At 44.1% G+C, this 27721-nt stretch overlaps 1 protein-coding gene across 12 annotated transcripts; it reads right to left on the bottom strand.

Moving 5' to 3' along the window:
- Positions 1-503: 503 nt before the first annotated feature.
- Positions 504-27721, bottom strand: PARP6 (poly(ADP-ribose) polymerase family member 6). Of its 12 annotated transcripts, none has more exons than XM_087428653.1 (24): positions 27601-27721; positions 25997-26254; positions 23536-23733; positions 22825-22902; positions 21976-22070; positions 21469-21529; positions 21138-21228; positions 20629-20695; positions 17832-17981; positions 16690-16900; positions 16124-16177; positions 14294-14389; positions 13612-13704; positions 12810-12935; positions 11478-11543; positions 10477-10544; positions 9146-9194; positions 8757-8869; positions 7917-7989; positions 7139-7208; positions 1930-2009; positions 1474-1537; positions 1222-1306; positions 504-880 (listed from the first exon to the last, which is right to left on the bottom strand). In XM_087428653.1, exons 3-24 carry the CDS (start codon positions 23536-23538, stop codon positions 778-780), a joined length of 1896 nt encoding a protein of 631 aa, XP_087284779.1. In that variant the 5' UTR covers positions 23539-23733; positions 25997-26254; positions 27601-27721; the 3' UTR covers positions 504-777. The 12 variants fall into 12 exon arrangements, 11 of the variants coding, with proteins under 11 accessions (XP_087284779.1, XP_087284775.1, XP_087284778.1 ...); XM_087428649.1 differs by having other exon boundaries at positions 27485-27721; XM_087428652.1 differs by lacking the exon at positions 27601-27721 and adding an exon at positions 27485-27591 and having other exon boundaries at positions 25997-26251.

The following is a 27721-nucleotide window of genomic DNA, read 5'->3' on the forward strand; positions in this document are numbered from 1 at the left end:
TCATTAAGGGAGGCTGCATTTCCTTAGCATCTCTTTATATTAATCTAGAGACCAACCCAACTACCTGTACCCGTCAGCTCTCCCCTGACCTCCTTTACCCAAAGAAATAGCTAGCAGGAGGAAGAGAGTAGGGGCCCACCCCTGAGATATAGAACAAGGGAGAGTGAACAGGTTTTGTGCAGAAAGCCGAAGTCTAAGAGTAGGAAATCTGAGCTGCGTTGGCCTCAATGGCTCTTTTAAATCCTGAGGAACAGTGATCAGTGGTATCTACATCCTTCCCAGTTTGTGTCATCTGCGTAACTGATAAGTTTCCTTTCTTTATCTAATCCATTGATAAAAATGTTGACAGATCTGTAGTACACTACACTAGATGTACTCCACTTTGATTCCGTCCAACATAAATAGTCCCAACCCTCAGGACAGTCCACTCTCCCCACCCCCACTCCCATCTGGGGGCTTGACGCAGGTGCTGGGCAAAGGCCAGTCAGACCACAGTGATCATATCCAGTCCACAGCACCTTCCATTTTATTGTTTTATTTACAAACAGGGTGAAGTCAATTGGGAAAATGAGGGGTAGGGAGTCAGTTTGGGCCATCCAAATGTGGAGCAGTTCCTGGGTCAGTCTCCACCATGAAGGTTGCCTCTTGTATCCTTTTCCTGCCCCTTGGTAATGGCCCTTTGATTCCTCAGCACAGCCTTGCTGGCTGCTCCTGACCCCTTGTATGAGGGCAGATGGATCCTGGGGGAACAGGGGTGGTACGAGGGCTGGGGCCCCCTCAGTTTGTGTAAACCTGAGTTCCGATCACACGCATGATTTCCTTCTGTATCTTGGGGTCCTGAGTATTAATGTTGGCATCGCCCACCTGACCATCCTCATATCTGCCAAAGATAGGGCAAGCATGAGCGTAAGAGGGAGACAATACCAGAAAAATGTCAACCAATGGAACTGTATTTGGAGGTGTGGCCATCCCATCCCAAAAGTGAAACCCTTTCTTGCTACTCTTTAGGGTGGAAGAGATTCAGCTTATCTGATTTCCTCTAAACAGGTCCTGATCTATACTCATCCCCATCCCCCAAGGGGAAAGTCTCAGTGCCAGCTCCAATCAGGTAGCCAGGGACAAGTCTCAGATAACAGAAATAGACTTTCCCAGTAGTCACACACCACCACACCCCCATCCTCACTCCTCAGAGTAATCCCCAAGGTACTCTTCTAGACTTACACAAAAAAGAACCGTGTGCAGACATGGTCGGACACAGGGCACACCCAGATGTTCCCATGCTTCTGGAGGTCCTTAGATGTAATCACTGGAAAGAAGGGGCCAGAAGTTATAGATATAATGCTTAAGTCACAGCATCCAGGCAGGGGAGGGAAGACATGATTCAACACCACTCTTAGCTAGATCATGTGCCAAAGCTGCACCAGAAATAATGGTTGGGGACCCAGAAAAACAGGGACTGGGTGAGCCACCTACCTTCGCAAAGTGCTATACAGTTTAGATTCCGACTCTGCAGGAACCTCGACTGAATGGATCGGGTCTGGAAGAGAAGGAGAACAGAGCCAGGCAGACTGTTATAGCTTTCCCTAGAGAGGCTAGTTAGCTGGTGATGGTTGGGAGTGGGGATCAGAGACATCCTGGGCTCCCAGCCACCCCCCACAAAATTTTGCTTTCCCATGATCAGTCTGGATGAGTCCACAGCCTCCATCTTTACATTTCACATGACTGCATTTAAACTCAGTCTCTGCTTTCATACTTATGACTGAGGACACATATGACTCTGGAAGCATGTTCATCTTAGAACATACCCAATTCCTTCAAATGATCTTTAAACCACCCACCACCCCTACCATTGTTTCCCCATCCATCTCTGTAGCCTAAACTCATCCCAGGGGAAGGGTCCTGCCTCACTGGAGCAGGGCCAACTAATACCTGGGGGATGGTATTCATCCTGTTATATCTCTGGACCAGCTCATCCTTGGAGGGCATCCTGTGCTGTCCTTTTCCCATTCCTGTCACAGAACAACAAACCCAGTTCATTCACCCATTCTTTCATTAAATATTTACTAAAGGGCCTACTACGTTCCAGGCACTCATCTAGATACTTGGCAATACAGCACTGAATAAAACAAACAAGATATCTGCCCTCACAGAATTTAGTCTGGTGGAGATTACAGGCAAGGAATAAGTAATTATAACACAGCACGGTAAAGGTTGTGATGGGGAGAATACAAAGCACCATGCGAGCCAGAGCAGGGGAACTAGCCTAGCCTAGGGGTTTGAAGGCAGCTTCCTGGTCACAGCTAGGCTGAGAACTACAGGATTAGAAGAGTTAGTTATATGAAGAGGAGGAAGTCTTCTGGGCAGAAATAATAGGATGTGGAAGGCCTAGAGGAAAGAAACTAGTGTGCCTTAGTTTGTATGCAGCATAGTTAATGGCAGAGGAGTGGCGAGAAAGGATGAGAAAGAGGTGACCTAGGATCAGATCAAGCAGGCCCTGTAGGTCATGTTAGGGCAACTGGAGTTTCTCCTGAGAACCTGAGGAAATCGCAAAGGTTCTAAGACAGGGCAGTAACACATGAAATAGGCCAGGAATGAGGGGCCCAGGAGAGTGGTGACATCAACACCTCGGATCAAATGCCAGGCTAAGTGAAATGAGTGGAGAGGAAGCAAGCAGAGGAAGTCAGATCTGCTCTAGTCTCAAAGTTACATAAAAAACTAACCAGAGTCATTCAAGAGAAAAGGGAGAAAGCACAGCAGTTAAGCGATGAATAATTTTCCACAGGTAACCACAGTGGCAACTACCCTGAAGAACACTGCTTCCTTCAGAAAGTCTTCCCAGACTTGTTTCCACCTATTTAAATTCATAAATCCTCCACCACCCTTACCCCCAGTGAATACCCCTGTTTATAAAAGTTATAGCCTCATTCTGGATTTTTCTTATTTAGATATGAAGCAGTGCTTGTGTGCCCCCACTCCCAACTCTTTTTGGCCTGCAAATAAGACTGCCGTCTCTGTACTCACCTTTATCACAGGCCCAGCCTTACCAGCCTTATCACAGTTGGGGATAAGACTCTGTGTGTATGAGACCAAGAGGGAGATGGATGAAGATGGGAAATGATGCTATCATTACAGGCTGTAAGTAGGGCCTCTATTTTACCATTCCACCTTGGAACTTCCTATTATTACTAACTCCACTCTACGTCAGTTCTTGGCTTTGTGATAGTCATGGTGTAGAGGTGGGGGTGATAACCACTGGACTGACACTCTTCACTGCTGAGGCTGTCAATTCATCATGCACTCACATGCAAGTCCCATGACAGATGTATGATCTGAACAAAAACTCAGGGCAATGTGAGCCTCAAGATTGAACTGCCAATTTCTTCCTACAGGACACTCACAACCCCTCTGTTTCACCTTCTCCACTAGCCTTAACTAGGTTTAGCTCTGTATCCAAACATCATGACCTTCTCAGCCTGGGTATTTCTGAGTGACATTCCCATTCAGGTTCTACCCCAGAGGATGAGCAAGAACAATCTGATTTCCATGGCTAGTCTTAGAGATGGCCCTTATGATATACTCCAAATCTTGACCCAACCCAATTCTGTTGCACTGTCCTGTCCATACTGACCCAATGATCTTCTGTCAGTTTCCCAACACCAGACCCTGAGAACATGATGGCTAGAATAATCCTTGGATGCTTTGTGTCCAGAGCATATACTTATCAGAAGTCTCTAAACAGGACTAAACAAACAGAGAGTTTGCCATGTCCTTTCTCACTGTCCCTCATTTTAACCTGCACACTATGGCCAAGTCACTGGAGGCTCCACTAGTCAAACGGACGCTCTCTATTTACACACACCCCCCTCAAGGGCACCCAATGCCACTAGGCTAAGAACACCCTGAGGAAGAACAGAGAAAACCAAAGCAGAATAGGGTGGAAGAAACATACAAAAAAACCGAGTTGGCCAAATGCTAGTGTAACTACAGTAATTTGGACATTTGCACACATCCCACCCATTGTTATAGAGACTCTCACATACCTATGGGGCCCTCAGAGACTCAGTCATTCAAGCAAAGCTTACCCTGTCAATCCAATATAGTAATAAGAACACTGGCCTAGAAGTTAGGAGACCTGGATTCCAGTCCTAGCTCTGCTACTCATAGCTATGTGACCCTGAGAAAGTCATTTAACTTTTTTGTGTATCAGCTTTCTTATCTGTAAAGTAATAAGGGATTGGATGAGATGATCTATAACTCCAATAGTAAAATCCTATGGTACTCTGCATCTATATAATCAATCAACCTTTTTGAGAGGGAAAAGAATGGTGTCGTGTTTTTATGTAATCAGTAAAGTGCCGGAGAAAGATAAGAAGTTAATAGAAATTCCTGGCTTCATCTGATAACTAAAGGTATTCAGGTCCTTAGTGGTAAACAAAGGCTGGTGGGAGAGGAGAGAGGGAAAGAGTAGGGAGAAAACAGACAGGAAGAAGGAATCTTGTGGGTACCAAGAGCCAGGAGAATCTCACTACTCGGAAAGTAATAAGAGCTTAATTAGAGGGAAGCTCAGGCTGAAATAAAGATCAAGATTGAGGAACATAGACAGAGAAGCCAAAAAGACTACCCCAACCCCACTTTGGACCCCAGGCACATAGAGTAAGATTCATTCACACATTCAATAAATGTTTACTGGGCACTTACCCTGTGCGGATTAATTACATAACCTTTGCTTTGACACACTACCATTTACTTAACAGGACAATGAATACCTACAGACCCAACCTAGGACCTAAATCCAAGAACTAAAACATTACCAATGACGTACATTTAACTATGTGCTCCTACCCTATGCCAACTATCTGCCTCCCCTTGGGAGGTAATTACTATCCTGAAATTTAGGTTGTCATTTCTTTTTTTCTTTAGTTTCATCATAAAACACACTCACACACATGCCCCACTAAGTAATGATTAATTTTGTTGGCTTTTGAACAATATAAAAAGGGCATCATACAGTAGTCTTCTGGGCCTGCCTTTTTTCCCCTCAACTTATTACTAAGATTTTTCCATGTTGTTGAATGCCACTGTTCATTTTCATTGCTGAATAATAATCCATTGTGAGAATACATTAAAAATGTATTTATCTGTTCTCCTGATGATGAGCATCTGGGTTATCGCCAAGATTTGCTGTTGCAAACAGCATTGCTTTGAACATTCATGTACATGTCTTTGGGTGCACATATGTAGGAATGAAAATACTGGGTCACAGGGATAAAATTTCTCAGCTTTATGAAATTTAATACCAAATTGTTTTCTAAAGTGGCTGTACCAATTTATATCCCTATAAGCAATGAAAAACATCTTGCTGATCTACAACCTCTGGTAAAATCAGAAGTATTATCAGATCTCTTAATTGTTGCCAATCCACACGAGTGCTAAATGATGTCATTTTGGTCTTGATTTTACTCCCTTGATTAATAGAGGTTGAGCAGCTTTTCATATTTTTTGATCATTTCTTCAGTGAAATGCTCGTTCATGTCATTTGCCTACTTTTCTATTGGTTTGTCTTTTTCTTATTGATTTGTAAGAATTTTTAAACTACACTTTTACTACTAATCTTTTGTACTTATATGTGTTGCAAATGTCTTCTCCCGGTTTGTAGCTTGTCTTTTCATTCTTTTTTCTTTTCATTTTCTTAAATTGTCTTCTGATGAACAGATTATTTTAGTTTTAATAAAGTCAAATTTACCAATCTTTTATGATTTGTAATTCCATCTTTTTCTATTCTCTAGATGATTTTGTGTAAGACTGGAAAAATCTGTTCCTTGAAAGTTTGATTTAATACTCACTTGTAAAACTATCTGGGCTTGGTGGGTTTTTGGTTTGTTTTGTTTTTTTGTAGAAAATTTTAAACTACTATTTCAATGTCTTTTATAGTTTTAGGGCTAGTCAGGCTTTCTATTTCTTCTTGAATCAATTTTGTTAAGTTATATTTTTCTAGGAATTTATCCATTTTGTCAAAGTTTTCAAATTATTAGCATAAAGTTGACAGAATTCTCCCATTAGCTTTTAAAATTTTGCTATATCTGTAGTCATGTTCCATTTTTCATTCATAATATTATTTAATTGTGCTCTTTTCCTTCTTAATGAATCTAACCAGGGTTATCTGTCTTGTTAGTTCTTTCAAAGAATCATCTTTTGGCTTTTTTGGTTCTATCTATTGTACCTGTTTTTATTTCATTGATTTAGGTTCTTACCTATGTTATCTCCTTCCTTCTACTTTGTTTGGTTTATTTTGTTGTTAGAGACTTTTCTAGTTCTTGATGCTAGACCTAAGTTTTCTTATCTTTATAATAGTTACAATTACTGCAGAATACTAAATAATAACCTGCAAAGAATCTAGCACTGTCTCCCTCATAGACATGCAACTATACGGTGGCTATCCTTTACAGAGACTATACAGAACAAGAACAAAAGACTGAAAAGTAACTAAGACATGAACCTGGAACACTGAGAGAGCTCTAGGTCAGATTCATTTTCTGAGCTAGACAAAGCTGGACTCATCTCCTGACTAGAATCTGGACCTTGTTCATGACTTATCTTTGGAATAAAATGCTTTCTCTTACATTCAGTGTGACTAATATAATAGTGTGTAATTACAGACAGTTTAAATTTTAAAAGGTGGTTGACAAGGAGAAGAACAACGTCTCCAGAAACGTAAGCCAATGGAAAGGACTCAAGCCTTCAAGTGTATTTACATATAAACTCACATGAACATGTGCACACACACAATCTATAACGACAGGCTATTGCCAGCACAAAAAATGTGGTCTTCAAAAAGCCTCGTTTCTTCTCCCGGTTATTTCCTAACCCATTCCCAGGGCCAAGCCCTTACAATGAATAAAACCATCCCCATGGAGAAGAGGACTACCTAAGAGAAAAGGAGATGACTGGCCTCATCTTGTAAAGAAACTAAATTTCTAATGAGAGAAAGTGGAGAGAGACAGACTGTATCCATGACTGGGGAGAGAGCTGACACAGCCCAAGTATCTATGACAGAGGAGGAGGAGACAGCATAGATCGTGTAGTTACAAAATGGATGCAATGTAAATAACAGTCAAGGTGGCCAGAGAGTATTTCTTACCTGAGTATCCAAAGGAAATACTGGAGATGGGGCTCAGGTAGATGCCTTTGCCATAGGCTGCTCCATGCAGCTTGCAGGGAAACACCAGGATGAGCAATATGAGCCTGGGCCCTCCCATGGGTGTGTATCAGGCAGCCACAAGGCTTATCCAGCCCTCTGTCCCTCCATTTACCTTCTCACTCATTCAGATAACTCTAGGTACCTACTCTTAAAAAGCTGATTGGCTGAAAAGTAGATGCAGGTTAACCCCTTTCCCTATGAAATACTTGATACTGATGCCTTGGAGACTAACAGTGGAGAGCCACTGAGTCAGTCCCTCAGAATCCATGCTCCTGTCCCAGTGCCTTGGTATACATGCAGATTCCAAAAAAGGGAACTATAGAATAGATAGCCAGGAGGAGGGACGATAAGCATTCTTTGGAGTCTCGCAGGCCAAAGAAGTAAGTTTCCTATATCAACTGTCTGAATAAATAGTCACATAAATTGAAAAGCTCTAATAGGTTAACTGATCACAGTGGCTGCAATCAGCAATTCACATTCCTGCCTATAGCTACATTCCTATTTCCAAAACTACCAAAAAACATAGCCTGGGGTCAAAGATACGACAGCCACTTTCACTCTATACATGCAATTCCAACTTCCTCTCTAGGGAAGCCCAATGGCAGGGTAGGTTTGAGGATGCTGAGGCAAAAACAGCTAAGCACTCTAGAGCAGCCTTTCCCAAAACTCAGTGGGGAAGGGAGGGGGACTGAGAGAGAGAAAAGGGGCACAGCCTCACCTGCAGTTTGGTGTAGGATGCATTGACCAGCCCATTGCGAAGGATCGAGTGCCAGTTCTCAATGTGGGACCCACTGTAAGGCAGGGTAGAATACATGTCTCCTCACGGTATGAGGTTCCCAGGAGCACTTCCAAGACTGCCACTCCCCCTCCTTCTCACCCACACAGAACATGAAGATGGACACAGATACACCTCGTGATGGATACGCACATGGATATAGCCACAGGCATGCAAGATGTGTGTGTGGCTAACCCCTACATCTTAATTTCCAGTCCTAGCCTCTGTTCTGTGCTTCAGCTAGTCCCATCCTAAACCCTCAACTGCTGGCTCAGTATTTTCATTTGCCTATTCTCCTGACATATCAAATTAAACAAATTCATTTCAAACTCAACAAACTCATTACTGATCTCAAATATGGCTTCCAATCCTGACTTAATGTCTGTTTTAAGAAAAGGGTACCACTACTCCCTTTAAGTTACCTTTAATATCTTTCTCTCTCTCCTCCCACAATTAGGCATAAATTGCTGATTTCCTTCAAAGTAGCTTTCAAATCTATCCTTTCCAATCTGTTCCTTCAACCACATCTTTTTATATGTAAATGTCATTTCTCCTCAACTACATCATAAGTAGCTCTAAAGACCATATCATGTGCATCTTTTTCTCCTCTATAGCACCTACCACAACAGCATTTAGTAATATCTGTTGACTGACTGGCTGATGGACACGGGTAACACAAACTCACATACCTCAAGGGAACCTGCTCTCCCATCCCCCCACATTATTCGTTGCCCTCCTCCCCAGCTCCCACCCTCCTCACTGGCCAGCCCCCACCCTCCTCACTGGAAGGCAAAGGTGCTGCCGTAGAGCTTCTTGGCGGTCCGGAACCGAGCCTCCTTGGCAGGAGGGCTGCTCAGCAGGAGGAACTGGTGTGAGGTGTGCATGAACTTCAGCTGCTGCCCAGGGTGGGGTGTGGTCAGGAAAACAGAGCAGAAATCGAGATCAGGGAGGGAAGGGCTGGGAATAGGGAGCAAATCAGGCTTGCAATGACCCCAAATAAGGGAAATATGCTTAGGCCCAAAATAAGGGAAATATGCTTAGGCCCAAATACTACTGTTGATGGACAGAGCCCACCAGGCAGGTCTAGAACCAATGAGGTTAGCTGGTTTGGAGCCCCTCCCTGCCCGTGATTCACCAGAAATTTAAAGAGTTGAGGGAGAATGGTCACTTACCCTGCTGAGAGGTAGTTTGACAATATGTGACCTGTTGCTAGAGATGATCCTAGGAGGAAACAGAGAAAAAGGGAAAAGGACAGAATAAGGGTATGGTTAGGCCATCCTGATCAAAGCAGCAACTGCCCCTGGAACAACAAACAAGGATTCCAGGGCTATCTGAATCACGTGAAATGTCCAGGTCACTGTCTGGATATTCCTGTGGGTGGTAATGCTTGTGTATAAAGATGTAAAAGGGAAGCTACTGACCAAAGAGCCAGTGGGGGTATTTACACAACGGATGAAAGAGAGGGATAGCAGGTGGGCTGCTACATCTAGAGAGAGAAAAGGATAGTATAAAAGAAGAGCACAAGGTATCAGCTACGAAAAACATTAGAAAGGAGGGGTCTGTATTAGGATGGTGACAACTTATACCTGGGATTTAGAAACTTAGAACTGGGCTCAGGAGCCATCCCACCTTAGCTCAGAGGATGCCTGAAGGCTCTCTCAGGGATGGGGAGGAAAGGAGAGAAAGTTACTATTCGGGCTGGAGAAAGAAACAGAAGAAACTAGAACAAATTTCCTGAGGATTCAGGGACAAACTGTGCTGTACGTAGGCTGAACTCAGAGGACAGGAGAGAATACAGGCATAAAACATCAAGGGCTCAGCGAGGGAGCATTATCTCCAATAGTGGATACAGTTTGTTTTTTTGTGCTTCATCCATGTACTTGTGACGCCATCGTGGATGGTCTATGCTTGGTTGTTCCTTACGCTAGGAGGCAGAATGCTGCCTGGGAAACTACTGATGTCAAAGGCTGACTAGGAAGAGGGAAACAAGCTAGAAGGGGAAAGCTATGTCAGGAAAACAGAACAGATATCAAGACCAGTGGGGAGGGCAGGGGGTGGAGGGCAGTAGAGGATGGTCAGAATCTTTGCTGGGAGAAGGGAACAAGAGTGTCTCAAGGCTCTGGAGAGTCTACATCAACAGGGAAGGCCTTGAGACAGGGAAAGGCAGTAGAAGTGGGAGACAGACCTCTCTGGGTGCGTAGAAAACTCAGCTGAAATGAACAGTGTTAATTCCTACATGCAAGGGGCATTCAAAAACCTACGGGAAACATGAAACACCTACAGAGAACTTGAGACATCACGTTAGAATTTGTGGACTCTTTGTAGGATCTGAGTTCCTGTCAAGGCCAGGTGTATCAATAAAACCCCAAGAAAAAGCAGCCATGATACCTATAACCTCATTAAGGAGGCTGAAATCACCTCTAAGAGAAGGTGCAGGCTCCATGTCTAATACTGTGTCCCTCTCCCCACCCACCCCGGGAAGGATGAACCATTCTATCCATACCACTGCAGGAGAGGATGCGCCAGGGGATCCAGCTTGTCCATCTGCTTCTTGATTTCCAGATATGAGCCCTGTAAGACAGTGGCCCTAAGGTTATCGCCTAGGAGAGGTGGGAGCCCTCCTGCTTTCCACAGACCATCAGGGCCCAGGGCAAGGCAGGCACTGAAGGCCATACAATGGCAAGAGGAGATGGGGTTCCCACCCTCAAGGAGCCCAATTAGGTTGGGAAGACTCATAAATAAATACGAAAATGACCAAAGATGCTTACAAAACAACATGCAGGTGGGTCTCCCTCATTTTATGCAATTCCTACAACCCTAAAAAGTTGATTATAAATCAAAAAATAAATAAAATCAATGTCCCAGAAAGATTTAGGCTAAGGAATCCTGTGGTAAAACTTTACATAAAGCAAAGAGTCCTGTGACAAGTAAATTATCCCTGCTAGGTGTATCTCATGTGTTAATCTGAACTGTGATATATAGGATTTGCCGAGAAGAGGCCCACCTGTAAATGTGAGTACAAATGAATGTCTATTCATGCAGAGATTGCAGACGAGGGGTGGGGAAGTCTGGTGAGGGACAGCCTTGAGTCAAAGGATGGTCAGTGCTCCATGTGGTTGCCCCACCCGTAAAAGGACAGAAGATGTAGGCCCCTGGGTCTAGTTCCTTACCTCCAAGCCCCCCTCCTCACCCTCACAACCCTGGGCAGAGGTCTTTCCCTCACTTCTCTAATTCCCTAAGAATTATGGGAAAAACATTAAATATAAACAACTTGTGAAGGAATTAGCAGCAAAGGTAAAGGTTGACAGAGACATTAGGAGTGAGAAAGAGGAGTAACAGAGCTAACAAAACAGAGAACAAGGATTGGGAAGGCTAAAGAGGGAAGACTAAACAAAACACAGTGAATAATTTAAGTAGCATCTCTAAATCTTCACTCCATTCCCATGAATTCCAAGCAGAATAGGGCACTTGAGCAGAGCAGGGGACAGGCAGAAGGCAGAATACCTGGGTCATCTCCCTGATGGACATCACACTATCCAGAGCTTTCTGAAGTCGCTCATAATTCTTCTTCTGTGGGGAATCAACGGGAAGAGAAGAACCAGATGAACAAAAGTGGAAGAGTTAAGACACGATGAAAAGGATGGCCAGATACACAAAAGTATAGGCCACAGAGAAACAATGTAGTATGTCATAGAAAGAACAGATTTCATGTCAGACAGTTCTAGAATCACATGCTAGTTCTCTTTTACCAGCTGGGAGTAACAGCATAAGTTACTTAACCTCTTAGAACCTCAGTATCTCTGTGTGTAAAGGAAGATAAATTCCCAATACCCTCATAGAGATGTTCTGAGGATTAAACAGCATATATCAAGAACCTGGTACAGTGCCTGATACATAGCAATGAGAGTAATGGTGAGGCACTGTGCTGGTACTTGTGATGATTAATTTTGTCAATGGTTAATTGTATCAATGTGACTGGGCCATGGAGTGCCCAAATATTCGGTCAAATATTATTCTAGGTGTGTCTGTGAGGGTGTTTCTAGATGAGATTAACCTTTGAATCAGTAGACTGAGTAAAGCAGATTGCTCTCCCTAATTCATGTGGGCCTCATCCAATCAGTTCAAGGCCTGAATAGAACGAAGAGGCCAAGTTAAGAGGGAACCCCTCCTGCCTGATGGCCCTGGAGCTGGGACATCAGTCTTTTCCTCCTCTGGACTGGAATTGAAAAATCAGCTCTTCTTGGATCTCAAGCATACTAGCTTTTGAATTGGAATTACACCATCAGCTCTCCTGAGTCTCCAGCTCGCCAACTGCCAATCTTGGTACTTCTCAGCCTTCATAACCACGTGAGTTAATTCCTAAAATAAATTTCTGTCTATATATATTTATCTCCTGTTGGTTCTGTTTCTCTGGAGAACCCTAACATAGTACTTTACATATATTATCTCTCATTTTTATAACAATCTGCAAGGTAGATATTATCTCCTTTTTACACATAAGAAAACTGAGGTTCAGAAAGGTTAAGTGACTTGCCTAACACCATTCAGCTAGGGAGCAGCAGAACCTCAAATGGAATCCAGGTCTATCTGGCTCCAAAGTCTATATTCTTCTCTGTCATGACATAACTAATATTTAATTCTCCCTTTCTTCTAAAAACTCAGTTATTTATTCACTAAAACAGCTAAAGTTTAGGGTTCAAGAGTTCCCAAATAACAAGTGTTCCATTTCTTATGTCTCTCATTCCAAGCAGCTGTGTACACTAGAATGATGGCCCACAGTCGCATCTTTTACCATTTCTATTCCTTAGCTCTGAGTTTCTCCCCAAGCAACTATACCTTAGGGTTAAAGGCCAGAGTCTTGGGATCAGTGGGGTCCACCACAGAAGGATAAGGCTCAAAGATGATGCTCTTTCTAGGGGACTCCAAAGCTGCCCGACACATGGCCACCAGCAGATCCACCACCTTAGGGGAAGGGAGAGACAGGGGGCAGAAGCTAAATGATTTCCCAGTGCTGGGAATGACACAGTATCCAGCCTAGGTCTACCTTCTTAAGTCTCTCAGCATTTCCCTGCTGAGAGATTTCTCTGTTCTTTTAAAAAGCAAATATGTTCTTTTAAAAAGCAAATACGTTTATGGCTTTTTCATTAGAAAATGTAAGCACACTGTAAAAATTCAAGTAACAATGACTAAAAAAGTGATTAAAGAAAAGATGAAAATGAAGCCCCTACCCCCAAACAAATCTCATTCCTCACAGGTAACTACTGCTAAGTCTGATTTATATCCTTCCAGATACTTTTCCTATGCAAATAGTTATTTTACTATAGAGGCAATTAAAAAAAAAAAAAAGAATTGTACTATACATAGTTTTATTTTCTTTTTTATGTTATAATTTTCTATCCATAAATAACAGCTGTATAGTATTTCCACCATAAGGATATACCCTAATTTCTTTAACTGGACCCCCTACAGATGGAGTTGTACCCTTTTTTTTTTTCTTTTTTCCTATTACAAACAATACTACAGTGAACACCCTTACATACGAAAGCATTTCTGGAGGTTAAATTCCAAGGAGTGACAGTGCTGGGTTCCCCAGCCTTTCTTGGTCCCAATTCCCCAGCAGCTTTTCCCTCTCCCATACCTCTGCTCCAGTGGCCACCTCCTCTGCAGCTCCAGACATGACTCCCAGTGTGTAGAAGGAGAAAACACACAGTTCACGAGTACAGACGGCTGGCTGAATGGACATATTAAAAAGATGATGGTGGTAGGGGGTGTGCAGTAAGAAGGCATTGTAGGGAGAGAGGGACAATCCTAACCTTAGACAATTCTAGAATGAGGTAGGAATTTGGGACCCTCTATGTCAGGAGAAAACTATAAATAAGTGGTCTTAATTACATTGTCTTACTGATAGGTTTGAGAGTTAATGCTATGTCTTCTTTGAAGCCTTCCATGACCTCCCTAGATAGTCAGATGCTCTCTCTTCTGAGTCTCCAACAACTATTCTATACACTTATAACGAAGTGTCTGTCTACCCACCTAGACTTGGAGTCCCTGAGGACAGAATCGTCTTGGTCAATATCTGATCTCTATTTTTAAATGTTGGGTGGGGTTTATATCCTCCAAAATAGCCACATATCCTCACACTTCCAAACAGGACTGTTGAGATTTGTTTTCTGAGAAAAACATTTCTAGAGTCTCAGGGAGTACAGACAGAATTCTACCTTTACCATAGACCCAGAAAGAAAGAACGAAAGGACAGATGAGGAGCGAAGGGGCTTTGGCTAAGGGTCCAAGGAAGAGGATCACAGAATAGGGGCATATACCTTGAGCATGGACCCATTCTGGAAGACATGCTGCTCATCACACACCACACAGTACTCATTCAATGTAGGAATCCTCTGCTCTGCATACTTCATGATCTGGGGAGAGAAGAGATTCTATTAAGTCTTTTGGAAGTACAGGCACAGATATCAGAAATAATTTTAGCTTCTTTTCCAGCTGCTCTCCTCCTCCCAGCCCTGTGCCTAAGGAGGATTCTATTCCTGGGCCCTGCACTTAGTTAAAATGACGGCCTGAGTCTAGACTTAAGACTATACATTATAGTAAAAATAAGACCAGCCTTGGTAGAAGACCTGGGTTAAGATTCCCCCCTACTACTTAATACTGTATATAATTTTGGGCAAGTCAGTAAACCTGAGCTTCCATTTCTTCATTTATAAAGTGGACATTATTCACCTCACAGAGGTATTGAGAGTAATAAGATGATTTCCATGAGTATTTTATAAACGGGTACTAATCAAACTATTAACATTAGTTGTAGTAATTACAGACTGTCCCTCTCAGTATTCAGTCCATGATCAGATGGTGGGGGGCCTGAGAAGCCATTTCAACTACCTAGAACAATCAGCTTGCCCAGTGGTCAAAACCACAGATACAACTCCGTGCTGGGAAGAGAGCACAAATGCAGAGCTCATGCAGCAATATCCTCAAGTATTTTTTTTTCTTTTTTTGTGAGATCGGCCCTGTGCTAACATCTGCCAATCCTCCTCTTTTTTTGCTGAGGAAGACTGGCCCTGGGCTAACATCCGTGCCCATCTTCCTCCACTTTATATGGGACGCCGCCACAGCATGTCTTACCAAGCAGTGTGTCGGTGCATGCCTGGGATCTGAACCAGCAAACCCCAGGCTGCCGCAGCAGAGCGCGCACACTTAACCACTTGCACCACTGGGCCGGCCCCAGCAAGTATTTTTTTAAACACTCTGCCTTAATACAGCTTTTTCAGCCAGCTACATTTTGTGTATAAATCAAGTTGTTCCCATTTCATATACTTTGAGGCTGGTAAAGGGACAGGCAAGGGCTTTTATTCATTCATTTAATGCAGATTTATTGAATGCCTACTATGTACCCAGCTCAGTGAAAGGTCTCCTTGATTATGCAATAATATAGAAGATTGTCTTCTCAGACCCTATACTCCAACAGGGGAGATGTGGCATGTACACAAATTAATTTCAATTCAAGGCAGCACATGGTACGTGACACACAGGTGCCATACAAAACAAAAGGCATCATAAGAGTTCAATGAGAGGAGACATCACTTCCAGCTAATACAGCTGGGCTAAGGTAGTTGTTATGGAAAAGGTGGCATCTGAGCCTTGACTGCAATAGGCAGATATAGGGAGGAAGGCCAATGCAGGCAAGGACATGAACAAAGGTAACAGAGATGCAAAAGTGAAAGCACATCCAGGGAATAAAGAGATTTTAAAAGAAGCAAATGACCAGTAGTGGCTGAGCAGTGAAAGAGGTCTGTGAGGAAAACTGAAGACCATTTGAGCAAGGATGTTGGGGATCATAAGGAAATCAGCGTCAATCCCTCTCTCATCTTGACACTTATGCACTTAAAATTTGCAGTGCCTCATTTGGCACTTGATCTTAAGTGGTCTGTAAGTGTTGTCTTCCCAATAATGCTGTAAGCTTCTTGAGGACGGGAACCATGCTTTCTTTTCTCCTATCCACACAACACTTAGCATAGTTCTGGGAGCAGATTAACTCAGGAAATATTTGTCAACTGGCTGAGGAGCTGGGAGATGTTAGGGGATCAGATGGATCAGACGAGAGGAGAAAGGCTTTGGAATGAAGCTTTGGACTTGATTACCTGGACAAGGAATCCATATTCCAGAGTGGGGATGTTCTTGCAGTGACCACTGACCTGATGAGAGTGAACAGACAGACCCCATGAGCCTCCTATGAAGCTGGCGCCAAGACAGACCTCACTCACACCCATCACCTAGGATTCTCCTCAAAGAGCTAAGCCCTAGCTCCAATCAGACTAAGTAATCCCAAAGTTTAGATATTTTTGCTAAAGGTTCTTGAAAAAAGCTCACCTAACCCCCTTCAAGGCAGGTGGAACAGGTTAGTACAGCAGCTGACTACCAAGTCCTAAGCACAACCTAATAAAATCACGCATGACATCTCCTTGGGATGCCCAACCCCAGACTCTTTGCTCCATGGCCTACTATAAGAGAAGCTTGCCAGACAGTTTAGATGTAAGTTTTCAGCTATTTAAAAATGTGTTCCACTCCACCCACTCATGGTACATGCCCAAGTTTGATTTATGATGCCTGGACAACCATACCCCCACCCAATTTTGAGAAGCTATACTCCCACATTTCCACTCCCATCCTCCTGATGCCCATGTCAAACCTTCCCCAGCCCATGTACCAAAGGAGAGGTCCGTGCTGGGGGAGGGAGGCCCACGTGCTGGGGGCACAGGAGACCTGCCTGGGGGCTTGGAGGGTAGCCAAACACTTCCACTTTGGGGTTCTTCATGGTGCAGGAGATGGAACGGTTCATGAGGCGCCCAACCCGAAGCTCTGGTACACCCAGTTTGCCTTTCAGCATGGAGTCCTGTATGATAGGGAAACTGGGAGACCTGGAGAGAGAGCAAAAAGAAATGATGAAACGGGGATTCAGTACGAGGCCTAGCAGAGGATTGGAAACAAGTGGGTCCTAGGCCAGGGTGGGTGAAGTGACCTAAGCCAAAGAGGAACTCATATCTGAGGAAAGTCCCACGGGATCTTGAACACTGTTAAAATAAGCAGATCACACAACTGAATTGATTTTTATGCCATTAACTGTGTGTTCTTCAGAATGGAACATGGAGAGTAGGCAGAGGCAAAGCCGAGGTCACTCTCTAAGGCGTCTAGGCCAGGTACAGAATGATCCCTTGGAGAGGATGCCTCTTTCATGCATGTGTGCGTGCGTGTGTGTATTTATATACATATGATTAAATGCTAAACACTGTACGGGGCAAGAAGTAACTGCATCCCAAAGAGCCTAATGTCCGACTGTCTATCAAAAATAGTGCGTGGGAAGCTACAAATCTGGGTTTATATTTGCCTTTCGGAAGATCAGAAAGCACCAGGGGGGAAAAATGTAGGCCTAGGGTCCAAGAATGTAGCAATATTTATTTCTAGAACCTAGATAATAAATCAATCTACCCTTGCATAAGAGCAAGGGATTGGTGCCTGTTCTCTGACGTTGTCTCCTTAGGATAGAGAACAAGCATGAGGGTCAAAGAAAGGAAACAGAGAGAGATCAGCATACATTTCTCCAAATACATACCATGAGCTAGGTATTGTGTTTTATGTAAAGGACAATGTATGAACACTGGATCAGGAATAGAAAGATAAGGACATATAGGAGAAAAGTCCATGTGGGTAGTATTAGTAGTTACAGGTACAGAATTCAGAGGACCCAGGGAGAGGACAGAATAGATAAGTTTAGGTAATCAAGAAGGTGGAGTCGGGGCTAAGACAAGATTAAGCTGATCAGAGATGATCAGTTCCTGGGGGAGCACTTACTTGGGGATGGGTGAGAAGATGCTGAGGCCAGCTCGGAACTTCTTGATGGTACCACTTGCCTTGAACCAACTGTGTCTCTTCTCTTGCTGGGTCTTCAAGAAATCGTTGCTGAGATGTTTCCATTGTTGGGATGTGAACATACCCAGGATCCTAATGAATCAAAGAGAACAAGCTTAGGAAAGCCCAGGTAGGGTAACAGAGTAATGAAATAGAGGACTACAAAAGGTAACTAATCTAAAAATCAGACTAAAGAGACTGCAAAGCTAGTTGTGGTGGGGGAATGTGTGTCTGAAGACCCTCCTGATATGACATTAGGACATAGAAATGTACTGTCCTAAAGTACCTCTTTACCCTAGTGAGTAAACATCCACTCCCATTACCTAGTCTAAGGGACCAGAGAAATTCTGAGATGCTTTGCCTTTAGAGGGAGAATGCTTTGCCTTTAGAGGGAGATCTCAAATGTGAGCCTTCAAAGGCTGTGAACCTTGGAATCTACTGCCAAGAATGACTATACTGAGAGTGGGATGGAGGTATCACCCTCTGCCTTGTGAAAAGTGAAGAAAAGAACTAGGGACATGAGGGGTACTGACGACGTTAGGCAAGAAATTACATCCCCAAATTTATGGTTTTTAACTTGAGCTGGGCCCTCAGCTACTCTTGTCAATCCTTTTACTTGTCCTTGATCAGTTCTCTCTAGCATTACTCTAAGCTGTTATTCTAAATCCTTATCACCTTCTTTAAGTGCCTACCTTCACCTATAAACATTAACCTTTCCTCCTTCTTAATAGAGAAAACTGAAGCCATCAGGTATCAGCTCCCTTCATTTTCCAACCCTGGTACAAAATCTATTTCCATTTCCACCTTTACCTCGATCCCTCCATTCTCTGGAGACAAGGTGACCCTCCTATTAAGGATCAATTTCTCTATCTGTAATCTAGATCTCAGCCCCTTCTTGCCTCTTTAGGGACCTTGATCTATCAATCTTCTCCCTCTCCTGTTAGCTCCCTTCCCGAAGTCTACAAAAAGTTCCAAGTTTCTGCACCTCAGTCTAGCTATCTCTGTCTTCCCCTCCTATCCTCATCCAAATTTCTCAATCCATACTCACTGTTTCTACTTTGTTGCCTACCACTCACTTCTCAATGTACAGTATTCTGGTTTCTACTTTCATCACTCCACTACAATTGCTCTCACCTTGACGCTAAATTCAAGCATGCGAAATGCCTAAGTTCTACTCTTATCTTCTCTGGCATCTTGCCCACCTTGAAGAAACTCTCTTCCTTGTCTTCTGTTGACACCATTCTCTTCCCATTCTTCTCCTACTTCTCTGACCTATCTTCAGTGCTTCTTCTTCCTCTGCCTACCCTGCTGGTTTCTTGGGTATTTTGTCTGGGTGTCAAAGGGTGTTTTGCCCTTGTTCCTATTTTCTTCTCACTCTATCATGCTCTCCCTTAGCAATCTCATGTTCTATGCTGGTTGTAATTTCCACCCATCACTGATATACATCTTCAAGCTGAACTTCTCCTTAAGTACCAAATCTACATATCTAAGAATCTATTGAGCATCTCCACTTGAATATCCCAAGGTTACCTTTAAATAACATGTTTAAAATGGAACTAATTATCTATCCTCTTCCCACGAGCATGTTCCTCTTCTTAAATCCCTATTTAAATTGGTGTTATTACAATTTACCCAGACGTCTAGGCTGGAAACCTAGGAGTAATTTTCTACTATTTCTTGGCTCTTATGACCATATACAATATATCCAAATCAGTCTTCAAGTCTTCTTGATTTTATACCCTGCAAATCTCTCTAGTCTCTCTCTTATCTCTATTCTTGCCTACAGTCACACTTTGGTTCAGGCCTTCTTCATCTCCTGACTGGCCTTCTACAAAAGCCTGCTACTAAGCTAGTCCTGGTCTCATCTCACCCCTTCCTACCTATTTTGCACAATGCTACCAGAATGGTTTTTCTAAAACTAAATCTGACCATGTCTTTTCTTTGCCTAAAACCCTTCAATGTTCCCACTGCCTATAAGATAAAAGCCCAAGATCCTCTCTGATTTAGACTCCTTCCTACTTCTCTGGCTCGGTTCCTACTATTCTCCCCTTGCATTTTACTAGCAATATTTAACCACTTGAAGCGTTCCACACTCATGCTGCTTTACGTGACTGTGCCCTTGCAAATATTATTCACTCACAGAATCTGTCTACATAGGCAACTCTTATCCATCCTTGACAACCATTAATCATCTCCGTTTCATTCTTTCAATCATAGCCCTCCATCTGCCCCTAGACTGAGTCACTCCTTCCTCTGTGTTCTTTCTAAACCTTACATATTCACTTGTGTTAGAATACATATCCACTGGACTCTATTTGGAACTTCTCAGGGTAGAATCTGTAATTCATTTCTCTTTGCATAGCAAATACTTAGCAAGGTGCTCAACACATTCAATAAACTAAAACTGTCTGAGCTCCTAGAGCTCACCTCTGAGGAAACCACAAAAGGAAATGGGGAGAGCATGGCTCTAATTCCAAGGTTGTACTTTTCCTTAAATGCTAAGTACTGATAAGCCTCTCATCCTACTACCAGGAAGTCTCAAGGTCAGACACCCCAGAACAAGAGGCTCCCCCACCTAACCATAAATTTGGCTTCCCAAATTTATTTCAGTCTTTCTTGGGCATATCTCAGAAAGACATTTTTGGAAGGAAACAATCTAGCCAAGGGTCTGTCTGTCCATTCACATATATCCATCTCTCTTTCCCTCCTATGTCTATGACAAAAAGATCAAAGTTCTTACTTTTTCAACTGAAGACCCAGCCCAAACCCTTCCTTATTCGATGGCTGGAAAACCTCAATTGATGGTTCTGCAAAGAGAAGAAAAAGCTCCTCATATGTACATATCTCTATCTTCCAGGGAGTCCAAAGCCACAGTTCAGTGAATTAGATTCCTCAGTTCTAAGGGTACTCTAAACAATAATGGTGGAGAAGGAAAACATCTGAGACAGAGGGTAGATTCTGGGAGTTATCTGATCAATTTCAAATATCCTCAGTAGGAAGTTGAGGGGAAGGGGAGGACTAAATGATATCTGGGAACCAGAGAAAACAATTTCATTAACCAAGAAGGCCTTTAGGGGACGGCTATCAGGTGACAGGGAATGAAGACACCAATGACAGGAGACTGAAAAGCCCCTACTTGCAGATTTCACCCAAGGGCCCTGTTCCTAGTTTTGCTCTGTCTCAGTTAACTTATGACTTTGGATTAGATCACATTCAGAGCACCCACTTGCCCAAAGTCACTGCCTTTACCTGGTCCATCAAGGTACTGGGAGAGAGAAAATCGCAGCCTCAACACAATAGGTTCTGTCCGCAGGACCTTCCAGGCTGTAGAGACTTCCTCCTAAAAGAATAAGGGAAATAATTTCCAGTTTAGCAAAGAGAGGAATGGACTTGAAGTTTTCCCTATATGACACATACATGCATATGACAGTACACACCACTGTCTGCTGATGGTCTAGGAAAGACGGGGATGAAGAATATGTGCTCCAAATACAGCACTCAGGAACAAGGCTCCTGGCCTACATGACAAAATCCACAAGTCCAGCTAAACATGTTGTTGGCAGGTACTAGCACCACTTACATCGAGGAAGCTGATGTTGATGTGGAGGTCAATGTCCACGTCATCGATAGTTCCATATTCTCTATAGAGATACAGGCGACCACAGGTGAGACTCATTAAGGGAGAAAAAAGGGAATAGAGACAAGTAGAGGGAGAACTGAGCCTAGGGACAGGGCAGAGGGAAGGGTGGAAGGTAGCTCTGTATCTAGGCTCTTAGCTACAGCTTCAAGCCACTTACATGATCAGGGCCTTCTCCAAACCAGAAGCCCTTCTTACGTCAAAGATGAAACTATCAGCTAGAAGGGTCTAGGATAAGAGGGAACTTCTAAGAGAAGTGGCTATACTTTCCTACTTATACCTGTCAGCCAAGCTTAAGTACTTTGAGCAACTCCCACTTTCATTAAGCTCACAATTTATCAACGTCCACAGAACCCCTATCACACCATAAATAAAGAAAAAACCTCTAGACTTTTAACAACTCAGAAAGAAGTGGCTTGCTCCCCTGCCATCCCTGAAGCAGAGTCCCACCTGATGGATACAGAGTTCTCACTGTAGATCTCCTTCACGGCTTCAATGTCTGCATCAAGCTGTGGGTGTCGATACAGGTCAGCTGCACAGCTCCCCTGAGTCAGCAGTAAAAACAGTGTGGTGGTCAGGGGAAGAAATAGGGGGAAAGAGAAAGATGAGAAATAAAAAGAACATGAAGAAACACCAGGAACAGGAAAATCAAATAGCAGCAGTACATATAAAAAACCACTTATATAAAGGGGCTCTTGGTGGCAGCCATAGCTGGGGATTTCACTGACAGACAGGTCTCCCTCCATCACCTCATAAGAAGTTTTGGTAGACCAGCCACAGGCTTTGCTTGAGTAGTTCACATCCTTAAGTCTCCAGCTTTTCCTCTCAGACCTTGACCAGGATACTTAGGTATCCCTTCTATGAGAACTCAGAACAGGCTGAAGAGAATTTAACTCACACTGGTTCTTTCTGAAAAGCCTAACATTCCTGCTAAGGTTCATGCCCTGGGTAGTGATGGCATTAAGCAATCACTGGCAGGGTAATCTTTTAAAAATTTGACCCTAATGAATGAAATGACCCCCACTGACTAGTGAGAGAAGAGTCACAAAATAATTATTTCCAACTAAAAACAAATGGGTGGCCTCCATGTACAGAGGATGTAGTTTACTCTGGGAAAGGTATGAGTCCCAGGCAGGACCAAGGATATGAAACCAGCCCCAATAAGACCATGCTCAGACCACACCAACATTATACCCTCATCTCATCTCTGCTCCAGAATAACCTCTTCTACTCCTGACGTGTCCAGACAAAGCACACATCGAGACCATCCGACATGGGTCTTAGGGGGTGTAACCTCACCTGAACTCCATAGAGAAATTCCTCTGATTCATTATCTCCCTCCGAATCATCATCATTCCAGAACTGGCCTTTGATGTCCTAGGGAGGAGAAATGAGGATATAACCCTTTATTGGGGCCTTGCTATTCCACAGAATGGGGTGGGGTGATAGCATGGGAAACAGAGTCCCACAAAGAATGGGAGCAGGCCCCTTGGGATAGAATAGCTGAAGCCCTAATCCCTTTACTCCCTTCACCTCACCCTTTGGGAGCATCTCAGTCTCTTCCTGAATCTGGTCATATCCATGGCCTAGCTCTGACTTGGTGGGATGGAGGAAAACAGCAGGGAATTTTGGCCTTCTTAAGTGTTGGTATGATGAGTGAGGCTCTGGCAGCTAACGGGAGAGGGATTAGGACTTCAATGTCAAGGCTGATTCCTAGGCATACCTAGGTTCTAGTATAAGCTGGCCTCTTCTAGGATCATTCCCAAGGCAGCAGCTCCCAAGTATACCTAAGCTCTCTTATCTCATCACTCCCTTTCTACCCCTTAAAGTATTCAATTCACCCCTTTCTTCCCCAGAAAATTCACCTACACAAACACCAAGTAATACTCTTTCCATGCCCCTTCTGCTTCCTTTAACTTCAAACAGTCAGAAGGGTGGGAGGCAAAATATCAGCAAAGGTAAGGCCTGCACTTTGTCCCATCTAACCCCTGGATGATCAGTTGTTCTCACCATTGGAGCAGTGGGTCACACACACTCCCAGATCAGTGCTAGGCAGCACCCCTCCATACCACCAGCTGAACCCAGGCCAGCGAGATGGGCATTTAGGAGGCCACAAAGGGAAAAAAGGGAGGAGGTGATGTCAGGGGATGACTGGAGATTTGCTAGGGATGGCAAGCTCTGCCGTTGTGGTAGTAACAAGTCACCGTCCTGTGGAAAGTAGACAACAACTGGTTTCATTACCATTTAATAGCTGGGCGGTGTATACACAGGCACACGTTTACAGATACAGTTATTATACATATGTTCAGACACTTGCACACAGAGACAAACTTGCATGCATGTACACACACACTTGCACACACAGTTCTTTAAAGATAATGAACTGTGAAAGCACTATACAAACATAAGACACTGCTGTTCCATTTAAGCTGGAGAGCTGGGACCGGAGCAAGTCCCTGCTCTAGTTCATAATGCTATATCAACCCCTGAAGCCAAAAGTGATGGTGGCAGGACCAGATGCTTATGCTGTTCTATCTAGTCAGTTCATTTTGAAACATTCTTCATAGTACTAACCCCATCAGAATCAGATTTTTTTGACCTCTTTAACCCTAGTTATTTCTCCAGATTGAGTCATTATCTCTTTTTAAATGTCAGTATCACTAGAAGGCTTTATATAACAATCATAGCTAACTTTAAAAGTCCTCAACACCGAACATCCTCTGATAGACATGGTCTGAGTTGTCAGGGCCAAAATAATGCCCTGGATTCATCTTGGAATCTACTCCCCAAATAAAAATGCAATCAAGATCCCAACAAACGCTCAAAAAACACTAGCCCCTAGCTAGCCCTTTCACATACAGTTTCCCCACTCCCTTCTAACCCTGAAGACCCTCAACCCTATACCAGCAACTTTTAGTCCCACTGAAGCCTCCATATACAGCAGGAAAAAAAATATCATCTGTGAATTTATGAAAGTTTTAACAGCAGAGGATGGCAAAGCTACCTTAAGAGCAGGCTGCTGCTCTCTAGATCAGTAGGCCACAAGAATGGCTTTATATTGCAGTCACCTGGGGAGCTTTTAACACACACCAGTCCACAGCTCTACCCCATAACCAATTAATTCAACTTCATGGGGATGGATCCTAAGTATCAAAATTGTTAAAAAGTTCTCCAAGTGGTTCTACTACAAAGACAAATTTAAGAACCACCGTTCTAGGCCTTCCTGGCTCTGAATATACCTCGGTCTAATCTATTCCAACCTTAAATAGAGGTGTTCTTGGTCTCTGTCACGGTTCTACTGAATGTTAGGTTTCTAGATCAGTGGTTCTGAGTGGGGTCTGTAGACCTGCAGCATCAGTATCACCTGGGAACTTGTTAAAAATGTAAATTCTCGGGCCTTTCCTGAGACCTACTGAATTAGATAGAAACTCCAGAGATGAGGTCCAATGATCTGTGTTTTAACAAGCCTCCAAGTTATTCCGACGCATGATAAAATTTGAGAACCACTGTTCTAAATCCTTGTGTGTTCCAAGTGCCTGGGGTCTGTACCTCAGATACCAACTTAAGCCTGGTAACTGACCCAGGATGGGGACATAAGGCACAATGCCAGGACAAACAGCAGAGCAGTCCTCCAGCTGACAGTGCTGCCTGACCCATCACAAACAATACGCAAAATGAAACTGCAACTGAAGTTCTTACAGATGAAATTGCCTGATATCTGAGATTTGTTTTAAAATACTACTCCAGCACACACAAAAAAGGGGAGAGGAGATAGATTAAATAAATATGGCGAAATGTTGATTATTGATGAAGCTGAGTGATGGGTACCTGAAGCTTTCTTGTACTCTCTACTTTTGTGTATAGTTGGAAAATTTCATAACAAAAAAGTTTAAAAAAAAATCAGAGGCTACCTGTACTCTTGCGGGGGCTCTCCCTAGAAAGTCAACTCTAAATGTAACACGAAGATTACCCAAGACTCCACAACTGCCTCCTTGCTGTTCTTCAAACATATCAAGCACACTCCCACCACAGGGCCTTTGTCCCTGCTATTCCCCCTTCTTGGAATGCTTTTCACCCAGATATCCACATGGCTTGCTTCTTCATTCATTCAGTAGCTCAAAGGTCACCCTGACCATCCTATATAAAACAGCAACACTCCAACGCACACATACTAGCACTCTCTATTCCTCTTCCCTACTTTTTTTCCACAGCACTTACCACACCCTAACACACAAAATGTTTATTGTATTTATCTCCCATCAGAATGTAAGCTCTATGGTGACAGAGCTTTGACTGTTTTCGCTGTCTATATTGTCAGTCCCTCAACACATATTTATTGAATGAGCGAATGAAGGAACGAACTATCTGCTGGATACCTAAGCCAGACGGGAGATACATACAAGAAGCTAAATGTGTCCACACATAAACAAAATCATAAGAAAATAATTTAAAAAAGCAAGACTCCATTCACCTTCAAGAGCAGCTGAAACCAGAATATGAAGATCTGGGGGCTGGGTTTGTGAGACGTGAAAATAAACAGTCAGGTGCTGATCTAGATGATCACAGAGGAATAAAGAGGGAGGCACTAATGTCCAGCCTGGGCTGTCTTGGGCTGGGTGGTAGGATGATGGCAGCGTAGGCCCAAAGTACCAACTTTCTCAAGGTCTTTGTCACTGCAGAAGTCAAGAAAAACAGCCTCTCTCCAAGGGTTGTTGCTGCTCAGTTTCTGCTGTTATCACAAGGAGAAAAAGGTAGTTCAGAGGAAGTTTTTCTTGTCCAGGGAAGAGAGAATTCAGAGACTACCATCTTTTTCAAACCAGGCTGTTTCAGTGAATGGGATGCCCACCTTCTACTCTCAATGCCATTCCTCCGGAGAGTGGGAGAACGGGGTTAAAAAGTGAAGAGTGGGAAAAGGGGAGTGGTGGGTCATGGAATTCACAAACATTTTAAACAGGAATAAGCCTGAAAGACGGCCTATTTCAAAGCTTTCGTGTTATACATAGAATACACAGGCTTAGGGAGGTCAAGCAACTTGCTTAAGGTCAGGAGTACAGTGGAACTGGGACTTAAGCACATTTGACAAGTTCTAATTACATCCAATCTTCATGTGATGTGGTTATAACTAAGGGAGTTGTTAACGAATTAAGCAAGAAAGACCTATCTGATTTCTCTAAGTGAGGTAAAGGAGGGAACCTTTCAAGAGATGCTGGGCCAAATACAGACTGCGTGAAGAGTGCCCAAAGAAGGGTGTCGTTGGGCTCAGTGTTTAGTTTGGACGATGGCAGCTAACACAGAACACTTTATGAATTGGTATGGGAATAGGCCAAATGTAAATAAGCCTCAAATCTCGATCTCAAAGGTCTTTCCCTGGCTCAACGGGCGCTTCTCGGCATAACAACTTTACATCTAGTCAAAGAAGCCTTCGATCTCAACGTTTAAATCCTAGGTTTGATTCCCAGCTTTGTGGTCCCGGGAAACGAGGTTACTATGCTCTGAATCGAGCGCTCATTTCTCAGGAAGACTAGGCCCCTGAACAAAGAGTGCGGGGGAGAACCCGCGGAGAGGCGAGTCTCCGCAGCCTAGCGCTGTCTCGGGTACCCGATAGAGGAAGAGGACAAGGTTGGCCCCCAAAACACTGGCTGCCACCCGCGCTTCCAGGACAGACCCTGAGGCCTCCCTTGGGGGAGCAGTTAGAGCTCTTCTCCGGTTTCCTCCGGGACCCCAAAGACACCCAACACCTGCCTCCCGGGGAAGAAGCTCTGTGCCGGATCTGTGTCGCCAGCTGCCAAGACTGAGCGAAGCCTATCAAGTATAGGAGGGCCCCTCGGAGCCACCCGGTCCAAGCCCCTCACTTCATCCACCCCGGCCGAGGGGCGGGCCCCGCACCCTGCCCGCGGCCCGGCCGCCCCGCCCCGTCCCCGTGGCGGCCGCCCCACAGGCTGGGCTCGCGAGTACTCACGGCGACCCCGGGCCGCGCGCGGCCGCCGCCGAGGGGACGAGCGGCCCGGGACGCCCCGCGGGGGCGGAGCGGCAGGCCAAGGGGCGGGGGCCGGCCGGGCGGGCGAGGTCGCGCACCCCACGCCTCGTCGTTCCGTCACGACCGCGCTGGGCCACTCTGCGCACGCTCGCGCGGCGACTCCGTGGCCACGTGGCCCGCTCCCAACCAACTGCCACGTGGCTCGCCCCTGGGCGCGCC

The sequence above is a fragment of the Ceratotherium simum genome, chromosome 3 (assembly GCF_057802395.1).
Source record: "Ceratotherium simum simum isolate JZ-2026a chromosome 3, ASM5780239v1, whole genome shotgun sequence".
In the NCBI taxonomy this organism is placed as follows: Eukaryota; Metazoa; Chordata; class Mammalia; order Perissodactyla; family Rhinocerotidae; genus Ceratotherium; species Ceratotherium simum.